Below are 14,874 nucleotides of genomic sequence, written 5' to 3' on the forward strand. Positions count from 1 at the left end.
GCTGATTGACCTTGCTCTATACAGTTTGCTTTTACAGTCTTAGAGTCAAGAAATCAATCACCCCTCCCTCCCCCACTTCCTCCAGATTCTGTGTTCTGCGCTGTGTCAGTTGTCTGTGGACAGTATTAAGCATTATAATTAGTTGGCCCCTGTCCTCTGGATATTACAAAACTGTGGGGAAGCCAACATGAAAAATTATTCATATATATGTATATAGGTGTACATATATGTGAAGTTTTATGAGGAAACATATGATGATATAAGAAAGTTTGGAAAACTAACAAATATTCATTCATCAAAATATATTGGATACTGTAATTAAAAAGACACATGTACCCCAATATTCATTGCAGCACTATTTACAATAGTTAGGACATGGAAGCAACTTAGATGTCCATTGACAGATGAATAGATAAAGAAGTTGTGGTACATATATATGGTGGGATATTACTTAGCCATAAAAAGGAACCCACTTGAGTCAGTTCTAGTGGATAAACCTAAAGCCTGTTGTACACAGTGAAGTAAGTCAGAAAGAGGAAAATGAATATTGTACAATTAACACATATTATGCAATCTAGAAAAATGGTACTGATGAGCCTATTTGCAGGGCAGGAATAGAGATGCAGACATGGAGAACAGACTTGTGAACACAGTGGGGGCAGGAGAGAGAGGGTGGGATGAACTGAGAGAGGAGCAGTGAAACATATACATTACCATATGTAAAATAGATGGCTAATGAGAAGTTGCTGTATAACACACAGAGCCCAACCTGGTACTTTATGACAACTTAGAGGGGTGGAATGGGGTAGGGGGTGGGAGGGAGGTTCAAGAGAGAGGGGATGTATGTATGCTTACAGCTATTCATGTTGTATGGCAGAAACCAGCACAACATTGTACAGCAAGTATCCTCCAATTAAAAATAAATTTAAAAAAGGTATTGGTTACTTACTGCATACTGGACATGGTACTAGGTGCTAGGTACGTGGTGGTCAACAAAAGACACAGTACCCACCCTCTTGGAACTTACAGGAGTGCAGGCTACTTACAGTGGTAACTCCTGTGTTAGGCTCTGGGAGAATAAAAAGATGAAAATACATGGCTCCTGCTATCAGGAAATTCACAAATAATAAGTAAGTCTAGAATAAAGATGAGTTTTTTCCACCAAGAAGTTATTCTTCAGAAAGGACTTGACTTTTTATGAGCGCCTTTACCACTTAGGTGGAAATGAAACTGACATGCTCTGGAAAATTGACTCAAAGCATCTATGATATTGAGGAAGACATTGATGTTAAAGATGTATTGAGGGTTGTGAATAACATTATTTTATAAAATGTGAGAAAAATAGTGTTTCTAAGTTAACTTATTTTATATATCTATGTAATTGCTCAATTTTATTGGTAAATATTTCAGTATGAGTACCAAAAGATTAAGATTCTGTAAAAAAATAACCATAGTGCCACCTAAAAGAGAAAATAACAATTTGCTAAAATAACTCTTTGCGACCCTGTGAACTGTATAGACTATAGTCTGCCAGGCTCCTCTGTCCATGGGATTCTCCAGGCAAGAATACTGGAGTGGGTTGCCATTTCCTTCTCCAGGGGATCTTCCCGACCCAGGGATGGAACCCAGGTCTCTTGCATTGTAGGAAGATTCTTTACTGTCTGAACCACCAGGGAAGTCCCAAAAGGTAAAGATTCTTTAAAAAATAAGCATAGTACCACCTAAAGAGAAAATAACAATTTCTTTAATGTCATGAAAGAAAAACTTCCAGTTGTCTCAAATGTCATATCCTTAAAAATTATTTTATCAATAACTAAAAAATTATTTTCGTTAGTTTGTTTAAATCAAGATTCAAATTAAGTCCACACATTGAGATTGGTTTGTTGTCTCTTTTGACCTATTGGTTTTAGGTTCCTCTGTCTCTGTCTCTTTGTCTTTTTGCAATTATTTATTTAAAAAAAGATGGTGGGGAGAGGATTTATCCTATAGCTTTAGAGTTTCCCACAGTCTGGATTTTGCTGATTGTATTCCTGTGGTGTTGTTTTTCCATGGAACTGTGTTTCTTTGTATTTTCGGGAAATTGGTGTCTGGGCTTAGAGTCTTGATCAGATTCAGGGACAATTTATTTGGTAAGATTACCTCATGGGTGGCGATAAGGTCTCCCATTAGGAGGCATAGTGTCTGGTTGTCTCTTTTTTTGTGGTGTTAGTGGCCTTGAAAATCAATGCAGTCCATTAGGGATTGTAAAATGGCAATGTCCTAATACTAACATTCTTTTTTCATTTATTCTTTTCTACAATAGGAAACTTCTCTCATCTACTCAATGGTATCACTGTAAGGTACAATTTATATAGGAAAGCCAGGATGAATTTTCACCAGTTTGCAAAATAATGAATTGGTTTGCTAGTATTGGGACTTCCCTCATGGCTCAGCTGGTAAAGAATCTGCCTGCAATGCAGGAGACCTGGGTTCGATCCCTAGGTTGGGAGGATCCCTTGGAGAAGGAAACGGCTATCCTCTCCAGTATTCTGACCTGGAGAATTCCATGGACTGCATAGTCCATGGGGTCTCAAAGAGTCGGACATGACTGAGCGACTTTCACTCACTAGTATTGCGCTTCCCTGGTGGCTCAGATGATAAAAGAGTCTGCCTGCAGTGCAGGAGACCTGGGTTGGATCCCTGGGTCGGGAAGATTCCCTGGAGAAGGGAACGGCAACCCACTCCATTATTCTTGCCTGGAGAGTCTCTTGGACAGAGAAGCCTGGCGGGCTACAGTCCATGGTGTCGCAAAGAGTCAGACACGAATGAGTGACTAACACTTTCACTTCACTTTTTCACTTGCTAGTATTATTCTCCAATGTTGACCAGTTAAATAATTTTTAAAGTGACATGGTGAACTCATGGATTCAAATGTGTTTGATGTTTTCAGTCTGTCACAGTTATCACCTTTCCTGATGCTCAGATTGCCCTGTGTTAGGAAGGGCCCTCTCTAAGTTGGACCTTGAGTCCTTTTGACATACCTAGTTGTCTTTGAGTGCCTTTTAGCAGAAAATGATATTTTAAGAGACCACAGTCTAGGTGCTAATGATACTTCTTGCTACCGACTGATAATTTTTTCTAGACATTTTGTCTGGAAAGAGCTAGGAAATATAAATTTATAAATTTTAAAATATTTAAAGTTATAAATATGTCATATATATATTCTTGTTGATACTTCCAATTCAAATTCAGGACTATATAGTTTTTACTTAACTTCTGCCTTACAACTGTATCTCCTTTCACCCCTGCTGAGAACCCCAGGTCTCAGTCACACTGAGAGTGCCAGCGTAAGTTCATGTAATCATTTACTGTATTTCACAGCACAGAACAGTCTCTGAAAAATAACACAACACTGTAACCAACAATATGACAACTAAAAAGCAGTTTCAGATCTTTTCAAATTCTTTTTGTCCTTAGGGCATGTGTCACTAAGGATGTTCAGTGAGTTAATTATGTTTTAAATTTATTTGGAATAATTTCTCTTAGAATAGTTATGTGATCGATTTGGCATTTATTTTCATTTTCTGGGAATTGTTTTTTAAAATTTTGATTTTTTTAATAAATTAATTTTGTTTTAAAATTTTCAATATAAGTCATCTTCGAAGAAGTTTAGTCTTTCTATCCTTGCATCTACCCCGTTGCCTCCCTCCTCTGTAGGTAACTACTTAAAAATATCCCTTATGGCTTGTTCTTCCTTTATATGTTTTTAAGTATAAGCAGATATTTTTTTCCAACACCCTTTCTTAGCTAAAAGTTAGCAAATTAAATAGTTTTCTCCACCTTTCTTTTTATTTTTTAAAACATAGGGGGCATCGATGATAACTATAAAATAGTAAAATTGAACCTAAAGCTGGAATGTTGAGCAGGATGGAAGGATGGTGAGGATTTGGCGTGCTGGAGAGTTGGGGAAGAGCCTGTTAGATGACCAGATAGTGTGAGTAAATGCGTGAAGATGGGAATGTGTGTGCTGTCCATGGGGTCAGAGAGCCTGGCTGGAGTTGCATGTTTGGTAGAAGAAATTGATTGGCAGGGAAATTAGCTATGATATTTTTTGAAATAATTCCGGATCTGGTGAGGGTCTTGATAAGGTGTAGATGCCATTACATTTATTCTTTTAAGAAAGATTTGCTGAGCACTTCCTATGCGAAAAATCCATCGGGTGTTGGGGAAACCATGGTGAGGAAGACAGATATGGTCCCTCCCTAAGGAGCAGAGAGATTTCATTTCTAAGGAGAAATACAGTGTTCTTTGGGGGCATATAAATGGAGGGTAGTCAGGAAAGGCTTCTAAGGAAGTACTTTTAGGCTGAGATTGGGATGATGAATAAGTGTTAGCTGCTGGTGGTGGAGGTGGGCACAGCAGGGAGAGGGCGATAGTTCTAGGCTGAGGGAACAGTGCTCAGGGAAGAATATGAGTGTGATTCCAGAACTGAAAACAATGTCCACTCTGACTGAAAGGGCGGGAGAGTGGGCGATAGAGAGGATGAGAGTGGGAAGTGGACCTGAGAGAATTGCAAAGGAGGACTTGGTAAGAAAAGGGAACTGTTTCCTGGAAGGTATACGATGGGTACTCAATACATGGAATGGATGAATAAGTTAGAAATTTCAAACGTGGGCTAAGAAATCATGGAGCCATGGAGCCATGGGTAGGAGTAAGTATATGAGCACAGGATGTTAGTTTGGAAGGAAGAGTCATTGGGTTTTAGACACATGGGTCTTGAGGCATGGCATCCCAGTGGCTTGTCAAATACTGAGCCTCATAGCTTCAGTATGCTGTTGAAATTGCAAGACTCAAGCATGGGAAACAAACCTTGGGAATTATGGTTGCAGGAAGGAGATGAACCTTAGAATGGGGCAGAGGAGCAGGATGGAGTATTTCAAGGACAGAGTGGTAAATAGGCTTCATGCTGCAGAGAGGTCAAGGAGACCAACACTTTCTTTTTGGCCATGCCATGCAGCTTGTGGGATGTTAGTTCCCCAACCAGGGATTGAACCTAGGTCCTTGGCAGTGAGAGTACAGAGTCCTAACCAGTGGACCACCAGGGAATCCCCTCAAAGAGACCAGCTTATACCAAATGAGGCAATGTGGTTGACACCACTTGCAAAATTCCAATACATTGTCCAGACTTATGGGTAGAGTATGGAGGTGGAAAAGACATGGGATCCATAGTTACAAGACCTCGGCTCAATCCTGCTGCTGCTGCTGCTGCTGCTAAGTTGCTTCAGTCGTATCCGACTCTGTGCGACCCCATAGACGGTAGCTCACCAGGCTTCCCCGTCCCTGGGATTCTCCAGGCAAGAACACTGGAGTGGGTCGGCTCAATCCTACTTCTGCCTTTTACCATGTTTCTGACCTTGGGCAATAATTGCTTAAAGTTTTCCAAGACTCAGGCTATTTATTTATGAAATGAGAAAGAATGGCTGCCATGTTTGCCTCTCAGAGTTATTGTGAGGTTCAAATGGAAAATATCTGTAAACCACTGGGTTTTCCCCTTCAGTGTTGCATAAAGGGTAAGGCACACACACAGTACTTGAATGAAAGTTTGAACGAATGTATGAGTGTTACTGTGGCTACTAATTTATGTTTCAACAGAGACCAGATGAAGAAGCTGTGGTGGATCAGGGTGGGACCAGCACAATTCTCAACATCCACTATGAGAAGGAAGAGTTGGAAGGTAAGCCCTGCTGTTACATGTACTGAGGGAAATCAGTGAGAGGCAGCCTGGTGGGGGAGGAGCAGCTTTGCTGTCAGGAGACCTAGGCTAGAGTCCTAACTCTGGCTCACTAGCTATGAGACCCTGGGGGAAAATCACTTCATTTCCCTTAGCCTCAATTTCCTCATCTCTTAAACAAAAGTAGACGTAATACTACCTGTCTTACTGTTAGAATCTAGTAGACAGCTAGTGAGACAGTGCTTTGAGTAAAGTCCGATGTAAGTATTAATAAATGACCTATTCCTTGAGAATGCGAAGCACTCAGATCAGCTTATCGATTCTTGATGATTGCTTAGAGTCATTAAGCAAAAATTACAGATCTGTGTAAAATACAAACACAAATCTATACAAAATAAAATACAAATAGTTTTAAAAACTCAGTTTAAACATAAAACCTTATTTTTATCCCATTTGCAATGTTTGCTTTTCCCCTTAAAACCCATTTCTGTCTGGTGTTTTCAATCTAAACAAGAAAAGGGAAAACACACACACACCTGTGGCATATTTGCTGAGGGTCCACAGCACAGAATTGTATAAAAATCCACTGAAGTGGAAGGGAAGGAAGAGGCATTTTAATTGACCTGCTCTGTCCATCTGTCTCTCTGTCGAGGCTCTTCTCCCCTCCCCACCCCCGTCTCCCCACATGACCAGCATGTGCTGTCCTTCTGCTTTTTCCCGCAGAGCCTAGTGTCCTGATAGTGCTGGTGATGCTCAGTGTTATTAAAGAAAGGCTTGTGTCCTCGATAACTTTAACACGAACCCACATTTGGCTCAGAAGCCTTTGTGAAATCTCTATAGCATCTCCTGCAACGTTGAAGGCTATGATACAGCAACTTTCTAATGATTGAGACAGCATGTGAAATGTTCTCTCTGTACTGCTTGTTCCTGTGCTGGGTTTTTTTTTTTTTTTTCATCAAAGTTGTACAATCCCCAGAGAAAACTTGTCCTTTGGTTGGGAGAGTCAAAGCTGTAGAGGCTGACTCAGCCTCTGGGTCTGTTACCATGAGAATTTATGTGGGTGGCTCAGTGGAGGTCAATGGTATTTGGATGTATCAAGATCAAGCTTCCCAAGTTATTTTGACCAGATGGAAGAGGAGCCAGTGTGGCTTTCAGCAGTTGGAAGAAAGAGCAAGAAAGAAGGGTGTGGAGGTGGGAGGTGAACATTTGTTGAATACCCCTTGTGTGATAAGCATTTGATTAGGCACTTCTTTGTCTTTTTAATCTTCACAGCAATCAAGGCAGGTAGGTATCATACCTATTTTACATGGTGGGGAAACTTCTCAGGGTCTAAGCAGGTAAGACTGGGATGGAATTCTGCTCTTTCCACTCTATCATACTACCTGCAAATGAGGACCTACCCAGAGTTAACCACCCAACCTCAAAATCTTGCTCCATCATGTGGACATTTTTATGTATTGCCACACCCCTTCTGCCTTGTTAATCCTGTTACCTCTCTATCCGCTCACTGTAGTTGGGAGTACTGTTACTTTTCGTTTAGTTGTCTGAGCCCACTAGACCTTTGCCCTCAGCCAGAAGTTAACCATTTATGAACACTCTTCTCTACTTGGGAGTAGAATAATTAGCTTGTACAAACTCTCTTGGGTCCCAAGGACTGAGTTCCATCACAGAGATCAGCTGAGTAGCTGCCAGTAGGAGCATCTGCTCAAGATGACGTCATCTATTCCTTACACAGTCTCCACATGTTCCTGTAAAAGAAGGCCATGTGTGATGATGGCATTGCTAGCGGATAGTGTACAAGGAAACAGTCGTTTACACAGAGACCGTTTTGAAAACGAGAATCTTATTTATGTTGGCACTTAAGAAAAAAGCACTACAGGCAAATGGAGGACAAATAGCGCCCACTCCTCAGGCCTGATATGGTTCTTGAGTAGCTCTGGAGAGGAGAACAGGAAGTTGTAATGTGCTGTAGGATTGACCATACTGTGGTCTCCCAGGGCATCCCAGCTCAGTGAGGCTGTGCTCAGGCAGGTGCTGTCTCTAGAAGACATGGAATAAAATCAGTCCCACTCTGTTGGAAGACAAGTAAACTGTTCTAATTGTATTCAGTTCTCTATGAATGCCATGCTACAAGGTTCTGTGGCTGCAGATAAATCTCTGGGTCTCCTTCCCCTTTGTTCTACACCCTTGACACCACCTAACATAAACCATGTTCAGAACTACTTCTGAGATGTAATCTCTGGACATTGTTAGAGACTTTTGTAAATGTGAGGGTTGTTTTTTCTTTTTTTGCATAAATTAACTCCATCAGCAGGAGAAGATGCTCTAAACCATTTCATTGTGTGTGTGCTCAGTTGTGTCCAACTCTTTGCGACCCTATGGACTGTAGCCCCCCAGACTCCTCTGTCCATGGACTATTCCTGAAAAGAATACTGGAGTGGGTTGCCATTTCTTCCTCCAGGGGATCTTCCTGACCCAGGGATGGAACTCATGTCTCTTGTGTCTCCTGCATTGGCAGGAAGATTTTTTTTTTTTTTTAACCACTGTGCCACCTGGGAAGCCTTTGCTTTATATATATATAATATATATATATATATATATATATATATATATATATATATATTTGAAGAGTCAAAAGCAAACATTAGGACAAATTTCCAAAGAGAAACTCAAAAAGAGCAATAGTGCATGATTTCTTCAGTGGACTCTCCCAGTCCCAGAGGAGCATAGAGCAGTGGCTTTATTTAGAGGAATGGCTTTTTCCATCTTTTCTGGCAGATCATTATTCCTGATTAGCTACTAGACTAATGAATCCTAGAGTGAGTTTGGTACCTTCTAATAAGTTTTTAAAAGAGGTAAGAGCCATTTGGCCTTAGTTATAGGTTGCAGGGGAAAAGGGGTGGCTTGCAAATGCTCCACATGTTTACTTTCCCTGCCATAATTGACTTTGACTCAACCTGAAGCCCAGGAAGTAGGGCACCCATCAGTGTGTGCAAAGGCGTTCTGTGTTCTGTGTGCATGCTCCATGCTCTAGCGTGCTCAGAATGCGTTCAGCTTCCAGAAGTCCAGACTCCATCCGCAGGGTGGGCTCGCTCTGTGATTCCTATCATGCTCTGCAAGATTCAGTTCCAGTTCACTAATAATTGCTCTCTGTATGTGTGTGCATACTTATTTAAAAACTAAAGTCTACAATTACATCTCCTAGTAAGTTTTATTAAATGAATACTTGTATTTGCACACAGTCCCTAGAGAGTAGGTTTGACAATAACTGGAAGAAAGACTGGGAAAAAAGTGGAATTTGGGTGAGTAAGTACGTAGATGAGGGGGACGAAGACTGTGTGGGTAGGAGAGCAGTTGAGAGGCCAGTGAAGTGACCACAGGATTAGTTTAGGTTTAGTAAAGTCCCTGGGCTGCAGAATCCCATTAGATAGACTGGACTTTGTTGGTGCTGCATTTGTTTCCCAGTGTCCATTTGTTTGTCATCTTTTCTGATTTCACTCAGAATATATGAGTCCCTGTTTCTGAGTCTCCAGCCTGGAAATTGATGTCTGGTTTTCTGATGTTTTGGTTGTTCTTAGCTCTGACCTCTGCTGGGTTTTGTTTTCATTTTTGCCTGTCTCTCTGGTGTTTTCAAAAGCACGTGCTGTGGTTGGCTAATATTTATGGGAACTGATTGGATCAAATATACTACTTAGAGAAGGAAAAGTCTTCCTTAGTAACTCTTTGCAGAAGTCCCTTATATAGGAACTCTTCCTGGATTGAGGTTTCCATTCCTAGGTTGGTTAGGACCTGCTCAATCATCTCATGACCTGGTGAGTATTTTATCCACTCTAAGCACATTCACTTTGGTTGCATGTTCCTTTTGTGGCCCTTTTCAGATACTGTTATATAAGGAATTCTGAGAGGAAGAAGGTCTGATCTGGGACTTTTTTTTTTTTTTGCTTCTTTTAAAAATTTTTTAAATTATGAAAATATGATAACACATTTATAGTAGACTTAGAAAATATAGAACAAGGTTACCTATAGTTCCACTATATATTATAATTATTTTTTTAGTAGATAAATTAAGATTTTTAGTTGGAGTTTCAGTATCAAACTCTCAAAAGTTAATAGAATCAAGATACAGAGAAGTAGAAGGAGAGAGTAGACCTGAAAAGCACTGTGAACCAATTCAACATAATTAAGATTTATACAGTTTCCACACAACAGTAGGATACAAATTCTATTCAAATTCCCATAGACTATAAACTAGGAGAGACTACTGGAACATATCCAGGGACATAAAACCAAGTGCAAAAATTTGATGGCATAAAGGTAATGGAATAATACAGAGTCTGTTCTCTTATCACTGTGGAAGTATGTTAGAGATCAATATCAAAAGATATTTGAAAGTAGTATCCTAACATGAGATACCAGGTCACCATACGTGTTTGCCCCCAACCAGTGGTGATTCCTGCACCCTGACCAAAGTCAGGCCACAGGGAACTTTCTTCAGTGGAACTCGTGCCAATGGTATCTCAAGGAAAAGGGATAAGTAGGAGCCATTGTTCACTCTCCAGCTTGCTTATGCTTTTACTAATACCTGTGCCCTTATGGCAAGTTCTGTATTGTCAGTTGGAGAAGGGAAAATAACCACAAGCCGTGTTTACAGATGGTTTCAGTTGCTATGCTGGTGTCACCATTCTTGGCAAGTGGAGATGTACTATTCCTCTCATGTCAGAGAGGAACAGAGGAATTTGTAAATTACTTAATATTTTTTTCAATAAAATGTTTATGTTGGAAAAGCAAAAAAAAAAAAAAAAGAAAATAACCCACATATTTTCAAGTGACTTTTCAAGTCACATTTTCAATGTGACTTTTACCAGAGATCTTTGACTTAGTCATTGAAAGGTTCAATACAGTTAGAAGACTGGAAAAACATCGAGGGTGATTGCAGAGAAGAAAGCATTTTAAAGAGAAATTAATATCAAAATGAGAAATTAACATCAAAGATTGTTTTAAAATACCATGTATTTGGAAATTATATGTCTACTTTTAAATGTTGAGTGTATCTAAGGAGCCATAACAAGGACACAGCAAATATTTGTAATAGAATAAAAATGAAAAGAGAATTTACCAGAATTTGTTGCATGCTGCTGAAGCTGCTCAATACAATCAAATATGATGTGGAGTCCTGAATAAGTTATGAAAATAAATAATGGACACTAGCATAAATTTTTTTGAAATTTGAACAAAATCTATATTTTAGTTAATAATACTGTATCACATGTTAATTTCCTATTTTTTAACAACATAGTATTTCTTTATATTCTCAGAATTGGATAAGCAGTTTCAAGCTTCATTCAAATTTTTTAAAAAAGATCACTAAGATAATAAATTTTCTCAACTTTAAGCAGTAATACTAGATGCCAAAATACTTGGAACTATATCAAAGTTTTGAGTGAATATAAGTTAGAAATCTAGCATTCTATTCATACTAAGTCAAACGAGTGGAATCAAAATGTCATAAATTTTTTAGCTAGGGAAAAATTCCCAAGTTTTCTAAAATATATGTATTATACATACTATATACATATATATACAAAAGATTTTCTATTACATTTGATAAAGGCTTGAGAGAGAACATTATAAAAAGAAGAGATGGAGAACTAGGAAAACAAACTAAATGAAGTGTGGACACTGAATGAATATGAAATAGAAAAAGTAAAACAATCTAGACAAAAATGAAAGATAATCATATAGTCCAGTTGTGTTTTTTTTCTTTTTAAAAATTTATTTATTTTAATTGGAGGCTAATTACTTTACAATATTGTAGTGGTTTTTGCCATACACTGACATGAATCAGCCATGGGTGTACATGTGTCCCCCATCCTGAACCTCCTCCCACCTCCCTCCCCATCCCATCCCTCAGGGTTATCCCAGTGCACCAGCTTTGAGTGCCCTATTTCATGCATTGAACTTGGACTGGTGATCTATTTCACATATGGTAATGTACATGTTTCAATGCTGTTCTCTCAAATCATCCTACCCTCGCCTTCTCCCACAGAGTCCAAAAGTCTGTTCTTCATATCTGTGTCTCTTTTGCTGTCTCACACATAGGGTCATCGTTACCATCTTTTTAAATTCCATATATATGCGTTAATATACTGTATTGGTGTTTTTCTTTCTGACTTACTTCACTCTGTATAATAGGCTCGTTTCATTCACCTCATTAGAACTGATTCAAGTGCATTCTTTTTAATAGCTGAGTAATATTCCATTGTGTATATGTACCACAGCTTTCTTATCCATTCATCTGCCAATGGACATCTAGGTTGCTTCCATGTCCTGGCTATTGTAAACAGTCCTGTAATGAACTTTGGAGCCCCGTTGTTTTTAAACATGGCTGCTCATTAGAAACGCATCTGGAGCTTTGGAGAAAAAAAGCAATACCTGGGTATTTGTATTCTTCAAAAAATTCCAAGATAATTCTGATATGCATCTGGATTTTAAAAAGTGGTTACAGGTTTTTCTTTTAAATGGTAGTATTAGTGATATAGAATTCTATTATTTTCTGTTGACCAGTCATGATAAAACAGTATTAAGTGAATAATAGTTACATAATCACAATAGTAAAAGATGTTTATCAGTTTTCACAATAGTAAGATAAAAGATAATTATAATTGCAAGTCATAATGGGAACATGATTAACCTAACAATATAAAATAATTACATACAATTTGAGGGGTTAAGCAGTGTGATGTAAGTGGAAGTGCATGCATGTTTTCATCCACCCAGCCAGTTTATGTCTTTTGGTTGGTGCATTTAATCCATTTATGTTTAAGGTAATTATTAATGTGTGATCCTGTTACCAATTTCTTAATTGTTTTGGGTTTATTTTCTGTAGGTCTTTTCTTTCTCTTGTGTTTCCTGCCTAGAGAAGTTCCTTTAGCATATGTCGTAAAGCTGGTTTGGTGGTGCTGAATTCTCTTCACTTTGCTTGTCTGAAAAGCTTTTGATTTCTCCATCAAATCTGAATGAGAGTCTTGCTGGGTAGAGTATTCTTGGTTGTTAATCACTTTAAATATGTTGTGCCATTCCCTTCTGGCTTGTAGAGTGTCTGTTGAGATATCAGCTGATAGCCTTATGAGAGTTCCCTTGTATGTTTTTTGTCATTTTTCCCTTGTTGCTTTTAATATTTTATCTTTGTTTTAAATTTTTGTCAGTTTTATTACTATGTGTCTTAGGGACTCTTCTCTGCACTTCCTGGACTTGGTTGACTTTTTCTTTCCCATTCAGGGAAGTTTTTAGCTATTACCTCTTCAGATATTTTCCCTGGTCCTTTCTCCCCCTCTCTGCTCTTTCTGCATGCTAAGTCGCTCAGTTGTGTCCAACTCTTTGTGACCTTATAGACTGTAGCCTACCAGGGTCTTCTATCCATGAGGTTCTCCAGGCAAGAATACTAGACTGGGTTGCCATGCCCTCCTCCAGGGGATCTTCCTGACCCAGGGACTGAACCCATGTCTCTTATGTCTCTTGCATTGGCAGGCATGTTCTTTACTACAGTACCACCAGGGAAGCCTGGGACCCCCATAATGTGGGACTTATTTATTGGCCGATTGATTGATTTTTGGCTGTGCTGTGTGGGCTTTTCTCTGGTAGTGGTGACTAGGGGCTACTCTCTAGCTGCTGTGTGCAGGCTTCTCATTGCAGTGGCTTCTCGTTGCAGAGCATAGGCACAGGCTTTACTAGTTGCAGTTACTGGGCTCTTGAGCATGGACTCAATAGTTGTGGCACATGGATCTAGTTACTCTGAGGCATGCGAGATCTTCCTGACCTAGGATTGAAGCCATGTCCCCTGCATTGGTAGGCAGATTTTTTACCACTGAGCCACCAGGGAGGCCCTACCCTGGGACTTAGAGGAGCTTGCAGATGAGTAGTGGGAGGAAAACTGATAAATACCTAACTGTAATGCAATGCAGAAAATAAGTGCATAAGGGAATGCTAGCCAAGGACTTTGGGGATTTACAGGAAGGAGGCAGCACATCTGATCGAAGGGATCAGCAAAAATACCAAGAAGGAAGGTGCATTTGCAGTGAGTCTTGAAGGAGTGAGCCAAGTCAGTGTCTGGAAGGCACTGGCACATTTTTGAAATAGCAGTTTGGTTTAGGTGGAGACCAGTGTGAGGTGAGGGTGGGAGCATCAGCTGAGGCCATGAGAAGGAGACAGAGTCAAAACCAGGCTGTTCTGTTGTTGGGGTAGATGCAGAAGGTATACATCTCTAGACTTTTTCCCCAAGAACATTTATTCAGTGTGGGCATGTGTGGGATTTCCATTTTGATTTCTCTTGAGCTGATCACTCAGTTCTTTTAGAGAGCTTTCCCTTTCTTTCTCTACTGAATGTATAATTTGTTCTAGAGAAAGAAAAGACTAGAAAGGAGGCTGGGCCCCCTGCGTGCTAGAGCATGAGGGGTCCTGATTGTAGGAGTGAACCAGGATCAGAGCAGTGCTTCAGGAAGGCTTGTTTGTAGGATTGAATTGGTAGGGGAGACAGGAAGGAGGCCCCTGCTGTTCTCAAAATGGGAGGAGAAAAGACTTGATCTAATCTGTGGATGGTCATAATCTGTGGGAGGGAGCGCTGAGGGGCAAGGTGGAAATACAAGGTAACACTGAGGTTTCCAGCCTGGAAAGTTGAGAAAATGGTGATGCCATGGACATAAAAATATAAGAAATGAGTATGAGCCTGATTTGAGATGGAGGACAGTGAGTTTGCCTTGGAACATGTTGACTTTCCAGAGATAAACATTTGGGGGTCATTTGTAGATAGAAACTTTGAAATCATGAGAGTAAATATCACTAAAAAGAGAGAAGAAAGGGGCAGAAACCTGGAGAACCATCCTTTGGTGGATTGTGGAAGGGCTGGAGAAGCAGTCAGAGGAGTCCAAGTGAGCCAGGGAAGGCAGTGGCACAGGTGTTGGGGGAGCCCAGACCACCAAGGGGAGGAAGTCATTAGGGATTGGGAGGATGTCTGGAGCCTGGTGGGCTCTCCAGGAAGTCTTTTGAATTGAGAGAGACATAATATGATAGACTTAGTGGTTTAGTGGACTTTAGTGTCCCTAATGAAGGCAGTCAGTGGAGAGCAGCCACATGCAGAGGCTATGGAGCAAGGAGATGTTGAGGAAAGG

At 39.9% G+C, this 14,874-nt stretch overlaps 1 protein-coding gene across 2 annotated transcripts in view; it reads left to right on the top strand.

Moving 5' to 3' along the window:
- Positions 1-14,874, top strand: part of SLC4A8 (solute carrier family 4 member 8) — an 83,658-nt gene that overhangs the window by 9,165 nt on the left and 59,619 nt on the right. For both annotated transcript variants that reach the window (XM_055583737.1, XM_055583741.1), the window contains exon 2: positions 5,632-5,713. In XM_055583737.1, coding sequence (XP_055439712.1) covers positions 5,632-5,713 — 82 coding nt within the window. The remainder of the gene's footprint in view (positions 1-5,631; positions 5,714-14,874) is intronic.

This window comes from Bubalus kerabau, chromosome 1 (assembly GCF_029407905.1).
Source record: "Bubalus kerabau isolate K-KA32 ecotype Philippines breed swamp buffalo chromosome 1, PCC_UOA_SB_1v2, whole genome shotgun sequence".
Lineage (NCBI taxonomy): Eukaryota > Metazoa > Chordata > Mammalia > Artiodactyla > Bovidae > Bubalus > Bubalus kerabau.